Source organism: Conger conger, chromosome 12 (genome assembly GCF_963514075.1).
Source record: "Conger conger chromosome 12, fConCon1.1, whole genome shotgun sequence".
Taxonomy (NCBI): domain Eukaryota; kingdom Metazoa; phylum Chordata; class Actinopteri; order Anguilliformes; family Congridae; genus Conger; species Conger conger.
In genome coordinates, this window is record NC_083771.1 from 9,317,785 (window position 1) to 9,336,842 (window position 19,058).

Genomic DNA, 19,058 nt, shown 5'->3' on the forward strand with positions numbered 1-19,058 from the left:
AGAAAATGGGAGATAAATGGAACAGTTGAATATATACCAAGAAATATGTTTAGAACAGCAGTCCAGGTGTATTTTTCTAGTTCTGGATGTGATGCTTTGACTTGTGGTAGAACCTATGCACTTGTAAGTCGCTTTGGATTAAAAGCGTCTGCCAAATGACTAAAATGTAAATGTAAAAAAAAAATATTTCAGATAGAATGGCCCGAGACCTGGTGAGATATTATCTGACGAACCCACACATCACTGCAAAAGAGCTACAAAAAAAGAGTAGCAGACACAGGTCTAGCTGTTCACAGGACAATACAACGTACTTTAAACAACAAAGACCTTGTCAGAAAGAATGACCTCAATAAAATTATGCATCTGAAGTTTGCAAAAATAAAACATTGAGAAGCCTGAAGCCTTTTGGACAATGTGCTTTGGCCTGACAAAACCAAAATGGAACTTTTTGGCCACCACCAAAGAAGGTAGAGGAGCAAAAGGAGTGCCTTTGTAGAGAAGAATACCATGCCAACTGTTAAGCATGGAGGTGGAGCCATTATGCTTTGGGGCTGTGTGGCAGCTGGGGGCACAGGAAATATTGTGCGAGTGGAAGGAAGAATGGATTCCGCCAAGAAATTCTAGAGGCTAATGTTTGAAGGTCAGTCCAGACATTGAAGTTGAAGAGAGGTTGGGCATTCCTGGAAGACAATAATCCAAAGCATACCTCAAAGTGAACCATGAAGTACCTCCAGGAAAGACAGATGAAGGTTTTGGAATGGTCCCCAGACTTTAATATTATTGAAAATCTGTGGAGAGGTCTCAAACATGCCGTACATGCAAGGAGGCTGAAGAATATGGCTGGAGGTGTTCTGCCAGGAAGAATGGGGGATATTCCAAAAACTAGAGTAGAAATACTCTTAGTGGAGTGGATTTGCACTGGGCCTTTTTTCTTTTTTTATTATGTTGAATCTGTCAAACATTAAAATAAAAAAGTAATCCTAAGAAATGTCATGTTTAACTTTGTACCATTAAGGAGTTAGGTTTGCTTCTGTTCACTTAGATATTAATTGGAAAAGACTTTTTGACCAGGGATGCCCAAATCTTTGCACACTACTGTATATTTGTGATAATTAATTTTTTTTAGTGATCCTTGTGAAATGCTTTGTGCATCAATGTGCATCTATCCTTGGAAAGGTCTGTCTTAATGTCGTCATTATGGAAGGGTTTGTGTATGGCACGTCATAATTTTCAACCAGTACAACTATGGTTACAGTATCTTTCTGAGACAGTAAATATTGTAATATTTATATATTCTGCATAGAGCAAAATAAATTCATACCTTTGTACGAGTCTCTGTTTCATATTGTAAAACATACAGATAGTGCTGAAAGAATATTGCTGCACCACGGACAGAATCTACACTGTTGGTTCATAATGCACATTCTTGCTGTGGTGGCCCTGCTGTTAAGATAATCCCTTTTCACCATGGTGGCTCTTGGTTACATTCACCATGTAATAAATAAGCATTTACAGGTTTATTACTTATAGTAGTTATTACTAGCTGCTAGTACTTATTACAGATCTTATACATCTTATGGCCAGCGGAGGATGGGCATCCCTGTATATTCTGAGATTTCTTCCCATTGGGGAGTTTTTTCTCGCCACTGTTTGAGGGTTTTCTCCCCACTTAATTTTTCACATTATGTGCCATTTGGGTGTTTCCCTTTTTTTCTTCCCTTGAGTTACTCTGTAAAGTTTCTTTGTGATAGTCTTCGGTGAAACGCACTATACAAATAAAATTGTATTGAAAATAAGTTTCATTATATCGTTCCTATGAATCAACCAGGTAGGAACGGCTAGTGGTTTTTGTAGGCCCATCTCACTGTGCACCAGTTCAGGTATAGCGCAGACATGCACACTCTGGAGCTCCTCTGCCAGCCCACACTGCCTCTGATATGCAGTCCTGCGGCAGGGCAATAGACAGGTGGTTACTCCACACATACAGTAGATGTGCAGGTACGCCATATGCTCCGGGGGGAACAGGACTGCCTGTCTTCAGCGGTCCGCCATTTTACATTGCTGGCTACAGACAGCACTGCCATTCTGTTGAGGCTTCTTTCTTCATAATGGACACACTTTGACCTCGTTTACAACTTTCTGCATTTGAGCAATGAATGAGAGCCGCTATAGCTATAGAGGATACACTCCTGTTTATTTCAGCCATATTGCTGCTCTGTGCACTCAGTACATTTAGTGCTCATATGGGCTGTTTCCTAATGGCTGTTCACTACTGTACAGACGCATATAAGCCCATTGCCCCAGTCCTTTAATATCTATACTGAATTAATGACTTGGGTGTAGTTCTCACCCACACAGTGTAGCCCATACCAGACCTGTTTCAAATGCATAATTGTTTTGGATTCAAGTACTTTCCTGTGCTTCCTCTTGTCTGGTGCAATTAAACTAACCAGGAGGACCAGAAGGTGAGGTTTGCACTTTCTGAGAGTAAAGCATATAAAAGTATTTGAATCCAAAACAATCACATATTTGATTCAGGTCTTTAAAACTATATTTTTACTCTGAACATTTAAGTCAATGCTTGACTTTAAGACATACAGACCATAAAAGCAAATACATTAATAAGTAGCTACAAACACAGCTGATGTGGTTGTTTGTGACTGGTGAAGGGTGAAGTTAGCTTCCAAGCAATGCACAACTCCAGGGTTACTTTCACTTTGATCACTTTCATGTTGCTTTTAAAAGTTATTTTCACTCTGAATCTTGGCATTAAGACATGCAGATTATGAAATCCAAGATACTGTTCTACAAAATAAACATGAAAGCTTAAAACAGCCCAAAATGAAAATCTTTACATGAACATCGATTAATGGGAAATTGGCCATCGCAACTTACGACTGATTATGACAGACCGTTTCACAAATTAGGACATTTGTTCCGAAAAACATGCTTTTATGCATTTAGTTGCTGCCGCATGATTGGCTGATTAAATATTTGCATTAACAAGCTGGTGTATAAGTATACCTAATAAAGTGATCACTGATTGTATAAGACAGCTTCCAGTACCTAGTCTTGATTCTAGGCTTTTGATTGCTTTTGGAGTCTGTTATTGGCATTTGTCAATATGAGGACCAGACTTATGCCAATGATAATCAAGGGAGCCATTCTGAGGCTGAGAAATAAAAAACAGTCAGAGACATAGACCAAATAATATTCTTATCAAAATAAACAGTTTGGAACATCACTAGAAAGAAACTGGGGAGCTCAGTAGTTAGAAAGGCACTGATAGGCCGAAGTTTTGTTGCTGGAATGAAGACAAACACCTGTCCAGCGGATCAGAAACATTGACGTGTGACATTTTTTCTTACTTCTCAACCTCATCATCATTGGTATAGACTCCAAAAGCAATCAGATGCCTACAATCAGGACTATATACTGAAAGCTTTCTTGTGCTTGTACTCAGGAAGCGATTGAATACACCTGGCTGATCAGAAACAGCTGTGTAGCCAACTGTCTAATTGGGAGGATTATGTTTACAATTCATATGAGGATCAGCCATTAACGATGTAAATACCCTCAAATTAAAGGTGACAGTCTGCACTTTCACCTGATGTTCAAAATTTCATTTCATATCCAATGCTGTATGAAATAACATAAATTTGACCACTGTCCAAATATTTATGGACTGCACTGTATATGTCTATGTATTTGTTTATTGTTTGAATGTTTTATGCTAAAATTATTGTATTTACTTGTCAGCATATACTGCTGTTTTACATCCAACTTCAAGCTGACATATTATGGCACATTTGAGGTGATTAGCAACATCTTAATGACATTTAGTATTCACTGGAGCAATGACTGGCACAAGACCTGGGCCTAATGTTGAAAGGGCGTGTAAGCATATGTTTTAAATTCCTCCTTGGTAAAGATGCAAGACTTGAGTTGACTGCACAGAGAAGGAGTTATATTCATTGTATGAGATACAATTAATATACATAGATCACAAGCAGTGCATTGCTGTACATTTTTATTTGTTGTGAACAGCATTTTTGGAGTGGCAGTGTACTTGGGTCAATGGCGAATTGAGTAGGCTAATCACACAGGATTTACAAAGGCTCATTGTTTCCTGACAATATTATTTTTACTTCATCTGTGTGGCAGTCTAAAAATTTAAGAGAAACATGATTACGCATAGTTTAAATTGAAATGACATATTGCAGTGCCAAGATACCTGAATTTTTCCATGCGTTGCTTTGTGTCTTCTTGGTCTGTTTTAAACTTTTTAATCACAGATGAAATTTGTTATAAGCAAATGGTATAGTTTGTAATGGAGCCTAATAACCTAAAGGCCTGGATAACATTATCTGTCTGGAGAATCATATTTCTGGACAGTCTGTGATTGTTACATAGGCCAATTACAATAGACTTCCTGGTACACGTGCACCAGCAGAGACGCTATTCCATTTACGCATTACAAATTCATTAAATAAGCTAAGCCATTGTGTTACAATTTTTCCGGCCAATGTGTTCAGCGCGAAGCTCAACCACACAAGCACAACAAATATATTTTAAAACAGGCAACAAACGAAAAAATGTTCTGCCTTTTCTACGCAATAGACTATCATCTGTAAGTAGCCTACTCCGAATATAATTCACCAGCTCGTTTCGATCAGCATGTTCTTCCTTCGGAGAAGCGCACACCGACTCAAGCGCGTCGCTGCTTATCCTGCTATTCCGAATCTGGAGAGTTCGCCTAAAGGTTGCTCGTCTCTCGATGGTCTGTTTTTACACGTTTGCAAGTTGTCGAGCCTACGAATCTTCGCTTTATTTGATTTTATGTAAGCTACTCATCGCTGTCCTATCCACCCCTGGTTATTGGCTAAACGAACGGCGTTTCTTGCGCGCGTTATAATAATTACTGTACTTTGATAGGTAGTAATTGTAATTTTATCATTGATTGGCAGCTCGTTGGGTAGATACAATACATTGATACTCTGCCATGAAGACAGAGCAACTCGTTGCCAGTATTATACATGAAGGGGAACTAGAATCCTGTGAATAAGATGGGCACTTAATATGATATGGAGCGAATGGAGCGATTAAAACGCACTGTATGACCAGGTGTGTCCTGTCCTTGCATTTCTATGCAATGATCATACGTGAATAAAAAATAAATTCGGAAGCCACCGGTTAGTCTCACATATGTTTCCTGAATATTGATTCAATCTAGTTTACTTAACACATTTATCCTAAACTTAAATATAGTCATGTGTCAACCGAATGCAACGAACACACAAGACGGCTGCTAGCTTGGGCAATCACAGATGTAAGCCGAAATACCTTGGGCCATGACGTCAGAGCACATGTGCTTCAGGAGCCAAGGGGTATTATGCTTGCATTTCAATATTACATTACATTTCAATAATTGTCTTTTACAATAAACGAGTAATAAAGAGTAGACCTAATCGAAAACGCCAAAGGGAGACAACGCGGTCACACATTCTTTGTCCAAGTAAATATATTAAACAAACTATGTCTTTACCCAATTATTCTGTTTGTAATGTTATGATGGAACAGAATGCAATTATTTAATTTCGGAAAAGTGAAAAATGACCATTGTGGACTGTGATGTCTGAGGGTGGGCTATAGTTACCGTTGGTTGAATAAAAGTGAACTGAAATAAAAGTGATTACGAACTCATTTAAACATACTACCTTGACAAATCTAAAAAAGAAGTTACCGAACTTTGTTTTGATATATGACTCCCCACGTGACTGTGATAATGGCTGAGGATTATAACGCACGTGTCATGCTGTGCACAGAATTGAAGCAATATTTAAATCAAAATGAATAATGGCGTATTTCAGCTGGCAGAGAGATTTTTCGTATTTAAAAATTATAATTAGTCGCCTAGAGCAGTTTTGATATTGACACATTTAGTGTTAAATGGCGCAAATCTGGTAAGTCTTGAGTCCCCGAATTGATAACATTATGATGATGATGATGATGCTTATTATTATTATTGGTATTGTTATAATTATAATTATAATTGGTGTTGTTGTTGTTGTTATTATTATTATTATTATTATTATTATTATTATTAGCCTATTATTACTGCTAATGCTAGTAGTAGCCTTTTAGCTGTGGTAGTGGCAGTAGAATCAGCTTTAACCCCCACATACAATTTTTTTTTGTATGTGTCACACCATACACGCGTTTTCTACATTATGGAACTAAAGAATTAATTGACGATTAACAGTAAAGGGCTCACAATATACTTTACTGATCCATATTATTAGTCATCAGCCTAATACAATGAATAGTAGCCTATGTGTGACATTGAACTGAGTTAAATTAATGTAAACAATCGTTCATAATATTTTAAATACCGCAAGAAATCTGCGTATGGTTTCTGTAGCCTGAATGTTTCCTGTCTTTCCCCCCGTTATTTACACAGTGCGTATTTAAGTTATTTTTAAGCCCGTGGTATTGAAGGCTGAGAGCGAGTCCCATCTGCGGAATCCTAAACCTAATTTAGATCTCATCGTTTCTGCTTTTGTCTCGCCTCTACAGCCGCCCTCAAAGCACAACACCAAGCAGCAACAGACCGCAAAGGACGGCGAGTGCACCTACAGCAAAATAATTGTGAAAACGAATAAATGAACCATTACCTTTTGAATAGAAATGAGAATATAACAATACCCGCATTTTCTCTTTTATTGCAAATGAATATAATTTTATTTAAATAATCTCTGATGAAACAGAACTGGTTTGTGCGTATAGGCCAATGCTGAATATTCTAGAATTTGTATCAGTAGGCCAACTGTATATCCTTGATATTCTTTTCACAGCTTGTATTCTTTATTATGAGGAAAACATATAGCTACTCGTGCCTGTTGGGACACTGAAGAGATTATGTGACAGAACTCGGCGGCTAGGGAAAATAAAAAACAGGCACATTCACATTCAAAACCAAACTAATTCATTTTTCATTCAAATGATTTTTAAAACATAGACGCATATACTGGAGAGCATTTTAACGCTATGAAATAAGCGCGGTTTTAGAATCTGTCCTTGGTTATGGGCGGACAGGTTGGCTAGTTAATAGGTGAGTTTGGTTTATTTTACACTGTACATAGACGTACATTGGAATAGGTTCCTACAAATTGTTAAAGCGTGGTTGATTTTGGCACATTTCATAGTGATTGAAACGGGATATATAGGCTAGGGAAGGGTCGTGTGGCATTGATTTGGGGCCGTACAGCCACACTTGATTTCTGGCTCTTCTGTTTTAATCTCTCAGAGAGATTAGTCTATAATCAGATATTTTGGTTTGTATGGTCATATTTATGAATACAATGTACATTTTAATAAGCGGAGCTGTACACTTAATGCAATGAATCTCAGACTATTGTAGCCTAAACTACTCCCTGAAAACCCTCGCTCGCCATAATATTAATTTCATACTAAACGACTCGATAATATCGTTGTATGCCAAGAGTTAAAGCAGTTTAGCGTATTGATTAGCTGGTGTCCCTGAAATCTTGCATTTTTTCCAGATCATCACTCTCAGCTTAATTGTAGTCAGTGGCGGTTCTCCTAATGATGAAAAAGATGACAGGTCGACAGCTAATCATCATTTTATTTCCATCCCTCCCTTCCATGGTTTAATTTACAATTGATTGAAGTTGTGAATTTTCTGACTTGAATTGTGTTCGTTTCTATAGTGCAGCTTAAACGATTGCCATCTGACCTTGTTATAGTCAGTCGTATAGCCTACACTGAATGGTTGACTGGCTTGCAGGGCACTAACAACAGCGACAATTGGAGTTGACAATTATGACAACAGCTGTTCTTATAATAATAATTGTAGGCCTAGCTAATAATAGTAACAATAACAATACATTATTATTGTGATTATCATTAATATTATTAGGCCTATTATTATTATTTTGAACAATTTTATTTTTGATGTTACCCTGGTGTCTATGGGAAATTGAAGCATAGCAGTCTGGTGAGCATATTGACGGCATACTTTGTGGATACAGAAACTAATAAAACTTCGCGATTCGGTCGGATTCGATCACGCTGAAATTATGCAATAATTGAATTTAACGGCCTTGTGTTTCCACTACTAACTTGCATTTATCTTTTTATTTTAGCATCGTTTTGGCACCGGGCAATTGCTTCTTTCTTTCTCATTCTGGTTTTATTGATGAGGGTTATATTCAAGTATTATTTTTTTTGTTAGACTTGTTCGATGGTTGGTCAGCTCTGAGTGATTCCAAATCGGCTCATATTTGATCATTCATGCTTGTAGTAGGAGGTGTTTTGGCTCAAAATCAAATACCTCGCCATATCTTATTCTGAATTATTATCTAGGCCAGTTATTAAGTAGGAATATTATTTCATTTAAATCACAATGAACTGCAATAAGCTAAATACAGATGTTCAAGAATATCTTATCCTGCAGTCCCGTTTGCTCTGAACTGAAAAGGAGGGAATTAACTAAACAGGGTATAGCTAGGTGTAAACAGGTCATAATTTAAATGAGCGATATAGTCTCTAAGCATGACATCATTCAGTATGTTAGAGAGAGCGGCTCCATTAGCTTTTGTAGCTACATATATCTCTTCAGATGTTTCTCACATATTGCTAACACACTGTGTACATATGGTGCTTGTCGATTGGTGAGTTTTCCTCATTCAGAGTGGAGGTGAACGGCGTCCGCATCAGCCCGGGGCTTGGCTCCTGGATTAGCCTCTCTTTAGAGTTGAGTGGCAGTTAGCGAAACGTCATTGGCTCCCCGTAAAAAGGCTTTTCAGTAGCGGTGCAAGTCGAGGAGCAGAGCTACGCCAATCAACTCGCATTGAACTACACACAGGAAGTCCTTTTAAAGGGAATAAGTCGACTGGCAATGCGCACTTATTCATTCTTCATCGACTGTTAACTCACTGGAAGAGAGCAAAGCAGCTGCCCTGAACGGATTTTATGTGTTTATTTCCGACATACGTCATTACATCTTTTATTGTGCTGCTGCAAGTTCGCATCGCAGGCATAGCCATGCTTCATTGTTTTATTTGGTAGCGTTTGGATTTTATTCTCACTGGCGGTAAGCAAATTCTACTGTTGACATTTCTTTTACTAGGTTGTGAAAACAATCAAGAAATATTTTAGGTCTAGTTATGTTTAGATTTTGTTAGATAGTTGTTAGATTTTTTTTGCCGATAATAGGCTATATTGTGCCCTACATATTATCGTAGCATAAACCTATAGGTACTAGTAAAAACTAAAACTGTGTGATGCTGGGTTTATCCATGAATGTGATTATTCAAGGCAAAGCTAACACGAGATTATAGTTTAGTTTTTCACTCCGTGTAGCATCGGCGGCTACAACAGGTTGGAGTGTGCGTGAGAAATACCTTTATGAACATTCCGACTGGAGAGCGGTGTATAATAATAATTAATAACAACAACAACAACAACAACAATAATAATCATATTAATAATAATAGTTATAACGTGATATTATGTATGATCTTGTTATCCTGACGAGCTGAATGAAAGTATAAATTTTTTTTCCGCATCATTCACCTTTATTCATGGCGACAAACATTTAGATGTAGGGTGGTAGTAACACTTGTTTGATTATATTTATTTTTAAAATAACTTTATTTATTTGAAGGTAGCGAGATTATATTGTACGATAGTCTGGGAATACTCAACGGGCAATACATTTCAACAAAAATGTGCAAAGCTCACGTACGAGGCAAAATAATGAAAGTATTAAGTTTACATGGTGAGTTATCCAAACTAAAAAATAAATCATGGACCTATGCACCTATATTTTGTGCGTGCATTTCATGTGCGTTGTTTAAATATAAAAAACCGTATAGGTACTTCAACTATGGTTGAATTAAACACATAAAGTTTCAAAATGGTGTAAGCAGTTGTAATTTTTCTAAATTGATACATTGACGTTCGGTAAAGTTTGATTTATCTTTTACAGTTAAATGTCAAATCTATCAATTATTGCTGAATTAACTGAGATAATTGTATATAAATAAATATGGCTGGACAGATATCACACTATTTTTTACCTTTTGTATTTTCGTGGTATTGTTGTTGCTATCAATTACTTTGAGTGTTGAAAATAATAATAATAATAATAATAATAATAATAGTTAAAAATAAAAAAATAATAGTAATAATAATAGATCAATGCATGCATTTTCTTGATAGGATAACAATTTGTTGACTGCTGTGGAAACAATTACAATTGTGAGATAATGCGTAAAAAAAAGAACATTTGAATTCAATAGTGAATTTTTTTTTTAAACATTTTAAACATTTGCTTGTAATTAGTTTACGCTTCTAAATGGACAATCATTTTTCTCCTCTCTCGAATTGTTGCTCAGTGCGGGGGGAACTGAGCTATCATTAGGCCGTCTCTGCAGAATGGACAAAGCCCTTCTCCCTGGCCCCAGCGACATCGTGATGACCACGCCGGCCAGCTCCTTCCAGCCTCAGCCCGTCACCCCCCCTCGCCCCGGACACTCGCTCAAGCCCAACCAGGTGGGCCAGGTCATCCTGTACGGGGTGCCCATCGTGTCGCTGGTGATCGACGGCCAGGAGCGCCTCTGCCTGGCGCAGATCTCCAACACCCTGCTCAAGAACTACAGCTACAACGAGATCCACAACCGGCGGGTGGCGCTGGGCATCACGTGCGTGCAGTGCACCCCGGTGCAGCTGGAGATCCTGCGCCGGGCGGGCGCCATGCCCATCTCCTCCCGCCGCTGTGGCATGATCACCAAGCGCGAGGCCGAACGCCTCTGCAAGTCCTTCCTGGGCGAGAACGCGCCGCCCAAGCTGCCCGACAACTTCGCCTTCGACGTGTCGCACGAGTGCGCCTGGGGCTGCCGCGGCAACTTCATCCCCGCCCGCTACAACAGCTCGCGCGCCAAGTGCATCAAGTGCTCCTACTGCAACATGTACTTCTCCCCCAACAAGTTCATCTTCCACTCGCACCGCACGCCCGAGGCCAAGTACACCCAGCCCGACGCCGCCAACTTCAACTCCTGGCGCCGGCACCTGAAGCTGTCCGACAAGACCCCGCCGGACGACCTGGCCTTCGCCTGGGAGGACGTGAAGGCCATGTTCAACGGGGGCAGCCGCAAGCGCGCCCTGCCGTCTGGCCACTGCTCGGCGCTGGGAGCCGGCAAGGCCAGCTCCGTCCTGCCCCACATGCTCTCCGCCGACCCGGGCCAGAAGAGGGGCCGCTTTGAGGAGGACGACGACATGGACGGCGGCAGCTTGTCGCCCGGTAAGAACGCGCGCAGCTACCCGGTCATCCCCGTGCCCAGCAAGAGCTTCAGCATGCTGCAGAAGTTCCCCACGGCCTCGCTGTTCCCCAGCCCCTACACCTTCCCCGCCTTCAGCCTCTGTCCGCAGAAGAAGGACGACGGCGAGGCGCCGGGCGCGCAGAAGAGTGCCGGGCTGTCCGGCCTCCTGTGGCCCGGCCGAAAAGACGCCTTCTACCCCCCCTTCTGCATGTTCTGGCCCCCCAGGGCCGCCGGCGGCCTGCCCGTCCCCACCTACCTCCAGCCGCAGCCCAACACGCTCACCTCCCTCGCCGAGAGCCCCGGACTGCGCCAGGCCTTCCTGGACCTGTCGGAGCAGGGCGAGGTGGGGCCCAGCCTGAACGCGGCCCCCCGGTCGGGGCTGTTCGAGGGCGACTGCACCCCCCTGGGCCCCAGCGTGCAGCCGGCCTCGGACAGCTGGCTGAAGCTGCTGGACGCCCCCTCTCTGCAGGCCAGGAAGGCCAGCTACCATTCGGCCTTCCGGCCGGTGGTGAAGGACGCGGAAAGCATCGCCAAGCTGCACGGCGGTCTGGAGGACCTGGGCCCGGACCGGCACCCCTCCCCCGGCACCAGCTGCAGCTACCCCAGCGAGAGCGGCGACAGCGAGGAGGAGCAGGAGGTGGACGTGGAGACCAAGCAGGACGAGGAGGAGGACGGCAGCTTCGGGGGCCGGCCGCAGGAGGACCGCTCCCTGCACCTCCAGGGACTGCGCGGGACGGACGAGCGGGAGCGGGGCCTCTTTCCCAGCGCCTCCCCGGGAAGCGTGCCGGAGAAAGCGGGCCAGACTGCGGCTCCAGCTGCCGTGCGGAAAGACCCCAGCCCCATTCCCGCTCTGCTGGAGGACGCGGCCTACAAACATGTAAATATTCCCTCAAGGCAGTTTAGCTAATTGTTATTTAAATGCTGCTGTAGGCAGGGTTGATCTTTATGCATTACAAGATTGATAGCAGCAGCTCCCTGCAGAAATAAAATATTCAGAGGACTTCTGAGTCTTCCTAATAAACCATATTGTTTAATGGCTAAATTATATTTGTCCTTTTGTCATTTTTGCCTATTAGCCTTTTTAATCTTTAACCTATCGACACTCTATTAACTGGGAATATAGGAACAGGCAGCTACAGCTGTGTTGGGTTTGACAGACTGTTCAGACAGCATTGTAAAATAATTTGCAGAGGAATAGCACGAGCACAGCGTGTAACACAGATATAGCAACAATTCACCTTTGTGAGCTTCACAGAATAGACAGGCAGTAATAACTGAGCGGGTTTAAGTTTAAATATTAAAACTATTGACACGATTATTCACACCATTATGAATCAGATTGTTTACAGTGTTGACAAAGTGTATTCTGTGGTGTGATTTCACTGGAATGCCGTATTCTGTCTCCCATTTCCAGGCTCAGAAACCCCAGGCCGATGGACAGACAGCGTTCACATCCAAAGAAAATTGCAGCTTTCCAGGTGAGCATGTACTGTGCCTCTCTAAACTCTGGTGGATGGTCACAGATTAATTCCTATATTTGAAATTTTTTAAATAGTATAATCAATAATACAATCATTTCTAAGCCCAAATTAGCTATAAAGATGCCGGAGGCACATTATCAACAACACACAAGCCAAGAACAGGATAAATAATACCAATATTAAAATAGAATAACACAGAAATCTGAGACGGTGTAATAACATATTTTGCACATCATACTACGGCATATTGGGGGATTGGTTGATAATCTACGTACATGAATGTGAGGATTAATAGTAGGTTATGTTGTTGATTCTCAGCGGATTAGTCCTTTTTGGGATAAAGGGTTCAGAAAAGCATTAAGATGATTTATGAATTGTTTGTTTCGATTCTGCCTACATTAATATTAGTGCCATGCACTAGAGGAAATGTTCCCCATTGAAATACTACAGATTGCCATTCAAGCCTGCAGATATATGAGTGGATGTTATCATCTCTGCTGCGCTCCTTCTCTTCCAGATGAAAACAAAGAGGAGAGAAACTTCTTTGTCTCCGACAGGGACCCCTCAGGCCCAGAGTACTGGAGAGAGACTGGCGGTATGAACACTGTCCATACACTGAAGCACATTCATCTACGCAACACTTTATTTTACACACATGCCTATTCATAGAATCACTATAATACAAAAAAATAATCAATAACATAAATTTGTGAAATGATACGTATTTCATGGAAAAAAAAAAAGGAAACAATATTGTATGCAAAAATGTGTTTGTAATCCATGTTAGGGAGTTTATGAAAGGTCAGTGCTTTCAGAGGTGTACTGACTGAAGGAAATTTCTGGAATAAAAGGGCGAGAGAGTGCTGTTCCTTAGAGAGAGCGCTCCTCCAGCATGCGCTGTGCTGCTGGGACCTCTTACCGTTTAAAAAGATGATCAGCTCAACACACAAAAGGTGACAATCACCATTTGAGCTGTAGAAAATGGATATAATTGCCTTCTCCTCTGAAAAAACCTCCACATTACAAAGATCACCGTTTATTGCCTTTTATATCTGTCAAAAAGACATTAAAAGTGTTTTATGATCTATGCCAACGTTTATATTATCTCATCGATAATGATCTCTTCACGAAATGTATAGTATATTTCAAAAAATTACACAAAACAAATTAAATGAAACCATCTCTGCCTGATTGCTAAATGTCTCCAAGGCTGTTAAGAACGTGATTAGAAGTTCTGATTCCAGAGTCTAAGGCACTGTCTAAAGAGAGTTCTGTTTCTTGGGAGAAAAATAATCTAATTTTCCATTTATGTAATGCAAACTGCCTTGGCTTTGACTATTCACGGTTAATTGACTGTCAAACGAGGTTGTTATCCTCGGGCAGTGTCTGCAAATTTGCTTGTCAAATGAGACAGAGAGAGGAAGAGAGGGAGATCACCCGCATTTCTAAATCAGGAAAATGTTGTGGGGCTTAAGAAAGCAAAATGTGAAGGGGGGGGGGGGATTATGCATAAAATGTTCTAAGGCATTGAAGGCATTTGATTTGTTATACAATATGTGTTTTGTTAATGAAAATACAAGTATGCGCTGCGCCCCACATACATAGACTGTGTGTGTTTGTGTGTGTGTGTGTGTGTGTGTATGTGTGCGTGCATGTCTCCGTGTGTGTGTTTTATCATTTCTGTTGTGTTATTGCACTGGGTGTCGGATACAATACACACATACAAAAATAGTTTGAGACACAAAAAAATCATTTTACATCGATTTCTTGATTTGAAAATAAACTAAATCTAATTCAGGTGCCACTGATTTCTTTTTACGAAACATAATTCATTTGTTCCTTTTTTGCTTGTAGAAATTACTTATTACCCTTGAAATAGGACATTATTGTACTTTTAGGGTGAATTCGGGAAATGCCTTCCTTATAGAACCGTGATTTCTTTGTAGCTTTAATCTTTTTCCGTAAAAAATGGCATTCCAATTGGTTGATTGGTCGGATGTTATTTCTTATAGGGTGACCTGAAACAAGCTTTAATTCTATATTATTTGTATCATACTCAACAGTTTCTAGGTTTAGTTTTTTACTTACCAGATGCTTACTGATCACAATGGTCTATTCATTAGCATTAGTGAGCTTTTTTACAATTAACATGTAAAGGGTCATTAGCTTAAGTGAACTGTGGATGTTTACAATGGGTCAACGGGCTGTGTTCATTGAAAAGTGGTGTCAAAGCAGCATCTGCTGGACACATGTGGAATTGCAGGTTCTGCAGGCTGATTTGGCTCTGGGCCAATAAAGCAAGTGTATAATTAGGTGTGGTGTGGTGTGACAGTGGTGGTGACATTGCTTATGATTACGTTACGCAAAAGTTGTATTTTCCGTTAAATAGCACAGCCAATGCACACACATCAGTAGCAATTCAAACCTGTATAGGTCGATCTCCCTCTAAACCATCTGCATGGTCTGGGTATTGGTTTCTTACTGTATGTTAGGTATTTTATGATTATTGTTTTTTTTTAAATTATTTTGTAATGGTTGATTGTGTAACAGATTATAATTTAGATGCAGTCTAGTTTCAGTTTAGCCTGTTCTTATATCCATAGCTCTGACATAAATGTCTCAAGGAATCTTTGTTATTTAATTAGAATTATCATATCTGTTCATTATTCCTCTCTGTTTTTATAGTTGATCAGTGTCAAGAAGCACGTTCACCTGCGCCCCTTAAGAAAGATGTTGAATGCATGGAGAAAGGTAGGCTAAACTGCAGATTTGTGTTGAATCCTGTCACTTCTCTTATATCCTGGGCGGGGTAGCACAAAGCAGGATCGCTGAGCTAGCGGATGAGTTGACTGAGTAAAACCGGGAAGCTTAAAAAAAAACTTTTATTCCATGTTCCGGATATGGAAGGGTTCCAAAATGTATCCTAAATCAGTAATCTTGCTTTGTAATATGTTCCCCCTTTCTGACGTCGATGTCCGTAGCTTGTTGCCACTTGTAAAGGCATGTGTGTCTCAGTTTATCTGGTTCTGTTGGCCCAGAAGAACTTCAGAAGGTTCTCCTGGAGCAGATTGACTTGCGGAGGAGGCTGGAGCAGGAGTTTCATGCACTTAAGGGAAACTCCACCTTTCCTGTGTTTCGTAAGTTACCACAAATCACACTGCTGACGTTGCTGCGATGAAGAGCCACGCCCTGTGCCCTCCATTCCTTACTGCTCCTTAATAGTGCTTTCGCATATATATCTATTAACGTGTTCATTACTATGGGTATTTTTTTATTTACTATTAGGTATTAATATTTAAGAATGTTATACTAAGACTAGGCTTATTTTTTACTGCTACAAGTGTGTCCAGATACTCAAATTCTTTTGTAATTTTCCTTCTACCATTTTTGTTCTTGATTTTTTCCTTCAAAGTTTACAATCCCCAATTGTACGAGTAAACTGACCGTGAAAACTTTGTAATCATCTGAAACAGCAGGCTAGCGCTAATTACTTTTCTCTGAAGTACCACTGTTAATTACTACCTTGTAGTACCTCATTGTAGTGCCGTGACATATATCATGCCCTACACAGACACCATTTCAGAAGAAGCACTGAATCTCAGGCATAGTGTCAGATATTAAATCTTTGTTTAATATGGGTATTGATATTTTCCGTTCAGTACAGCCATGTGTGTAAATCTTCATGATGGTTCAGTGGAACTAAAATCAAAAACTATATGTGTCCCTCACTTCACACAGATAAAATCCACTGGACATATCCATCTGGTCATATCTTTTTTTTCATATCATATTATATTATTACATTATTACAATCAATTAACACTTTTTTCCAGAGCAACTTGTAGAAGATAAGAACATATGTATTTCTAATATTGTTAAATGTAGTATAGTTTATTGTATGAAAGCATAATTTATCTGACCCTACAGATAACTTCCAAGACCAGATGAAAAGAGAGCTGGCGTACAGGGAAGAGATGGTACAGCAGCTACAGATGGTGAGAGCAGTTTCTGCCTTTTCAGCAGTAATACGTTTAGGGCTGCTGCACAGCTTTACCACTGAGATAGTGATACGAAACCAGTTATTCATTTATAGCGGGTTTCAGATTATGTGCAAGAATATACATTATTCAGAGTTTTCTGTATCTGTGTGTGTGTGTGTCTGTGTCTGTGGATTGTGCTTTGATATTATTTAATTTTATCATTTCATGTGTTATATTTTAATGCCTGACGTGTATGTGCAATATCTATTTTTGTTGGCTAAATATTTTTGCTCATGTTGATATTTGTGTTTAACCAAGCATTGTTAAGCATTTGAATGTGGTATGGCAATATTACTATTATTACTATTATTTTTATTATTATTCATAAAAATAATTAACTTTATTTTAAGAAATACCTGACTCACACCTAACTGTATGATGTTGGTGAAAGGTTTCCTCAGGTACATACTAGTACTTTCAGTAAAAATGGATGTGGAAAGAATGTGTGCTATTCACAATGAGCAAGTTGATCATTAGCTTCATGTAATAATAGAAGGATCTCTTTTCAGATTCCCTATGCAAATATCCTCCGAAAAGAGAAACTTGGTACAAATTTCAACAAGACCTAAAAGGTGAGACCTTGTGACCTGCTGAGGTGTGTCTGCTTCACCCAGGGGTGGCTTAGTCTTTGTCTAAACAATGCTGTGTTTGTGTTGTGCTGAGAGTTATTTGATATCACAGTGTGTTCCTGTGATCTTGGCAGTGTTTTGATATCAGAGTGTTTGTGTGCTGCTGGAAGTGTTTTGATATCCGAGTGTGTTTATGTAAAGCAGTGTTTTGAATATTTGTTACAATAACTAAATAAAAAAGGTATATGAAATCATTGTGATACTCAGTGTTAAATTGAAGGTACGTGGTGCTCAGTTCAGTTCAGTTAAAACCATCGTAAAAGCGTGATTCAGTGGATTTCCTCACCTCCTTCCCAAGTGTTGGGAATGTACCAGTGCGTTTTATCATGACTGAGCCCAACAGAAACTTCCCTTTTCCTGAGAGGCAGCAGCTGAGTTATTTGGCAGTCATATGTTGGTTGTTGTGAGGTGGCTACGTGCACTATACTTACAATAAAGGGAACGGACACCCCAGTTTAAGAGAAACATCCACTTTAAGGCAGGTGGCTGTGCTCAAAAAATGTGATGTGAAGGAACTATAAACTACCAATAGCATAATGCATCATTTTTATTCACATTGATTTTGCAGGACGCCAGGCCAAAAACACCAAATGACTGCAAAAAAGAAAAAGAAAAAAGAAACAAAAACTGTCTCGACCCAGAGTTTTGTGAATAACTGGGACACTAAGCATCTGAAGAAAAATGAAGATTTGCAACAACAGCGATCTTGACCTGGTTTCTCCCGAATCTGGGATTCTTCTTTGCGTAAGGACATGACTAAGAGGGACAGACCTGGCCAAGGTGGTCAGAGCACAGACAATGGTCACATACTCTCCGCACCAACCTCCTGGATGCCCTGTCCCTCAAACCAAGAGACAGGAGGGACTCTGATCCACTTTTCTGCAACCAAACAGACCCAACTTATTTTCCTTAAACTTCTCTCTGTACACTGATCAATTTTCTCTTTTTATTGTATATTGAAACTAACTCTCCAAAATTAATCTGTTGGTGGAAATTCAATAAAATACAAAGAGCATTATTTGAAGACAATTGCATTGAAATTCAAATGTACAATTCAATAATAAACCCCTCTTCCTTGTTTTGGAAGTGTAATTGACCCATTAAAATGAAAAATTAAGAATGATATTAACTGTTAATGAAATGTATTTAAATATGTTCTTGGAGTTTCTCTACTATTTATGTGGATAAATAAAAGTCTATAAGATATTGAAGCCAAAAGTGTATTCTTTAAATCTGTTAAGAAGAAAAGCCATATCTTTTATTTAATAATGAATATTTTAAAAATAATGTTTTTTATTAATAGTCCTTAATTTTATTAATGTTTCTTTTCTCATGTGTATTTCCAAAATAATTATTTCAACATGAAATAAAATAAGAATATTGTATTTTTAATAAAAATGAACACACTGTAAATGTGTGGTCTGGCTGACCAGAATGAAGGTTTAGCAACCACTAGTAGAAAAATGTTCTGTCCTTAACCAATCAGCTGGACTTTAATTGTGATGATGATGATGATGCTTAAACAGTTCCTTCTGGTCTAATTTCCCCCAAACAGGACTTCTG

General features: G+C 39.7%; 1 protein-coding gene across 1 annotated transcript; it reads left to right on the top strand.

The window, feature by feature from the left end:
• Positions 1–8,988: 8,988 nt before the first annotated feature.
• Positions 8,989–18,471, top strand: skor2 (SKI family transcriptional corepressor 2). Its single transcript, XM_061215580.1, has 9 exons — positions 8,989–9,115; positions 10,422–12,222; positions 12,760–12,823; positions 13,344–13,421; positions 15,512–15,577; positions 15,865–15,963; positions 16,754–16,821; positions 17,376–17,438; positions 18,064–18,471. Exons 2-8 carry the CDS (start codon positions 10,462–10,464, stop codon positions 17,433–17,435), a joined length of 2,196 nt encoding a protein of 731 aa, XP_061071564.1. The 5' UTR covers positions 8,989–9,115; positions 10,422–10,461; the 3' UTR covers positions 17,436–17,438; positions 18,064–18,471.
• The last annotated feature ends 587 nt before the right edge of the window (positions 18,472–19,058 follow it).

Bases quoted from the DNA above. Each gene is read 5' to 3' on its own strand.
- skor2 (XM_061215580.1), top strand. From the start codon at position 10,462: ATGGACAAAGCCCTTCTCCCTGGCCCCAGCGACATCGTGATGACCACG. The intron at 13,422-15,511 runs GTATGAACACTG...CTGTTTTTATAG, and splicing joins GTACTGGAGAGAGACTGGCG to TTGATCAGTGTCAAGAAGCA. The intron at 15,578-15,864 runs GTAGGCTAAACT...CTGTTGGCCCAG, and splicing joins TGTTGAATGCATGGAGAAAG to AAGAACTTCAGAAGGTTCTC.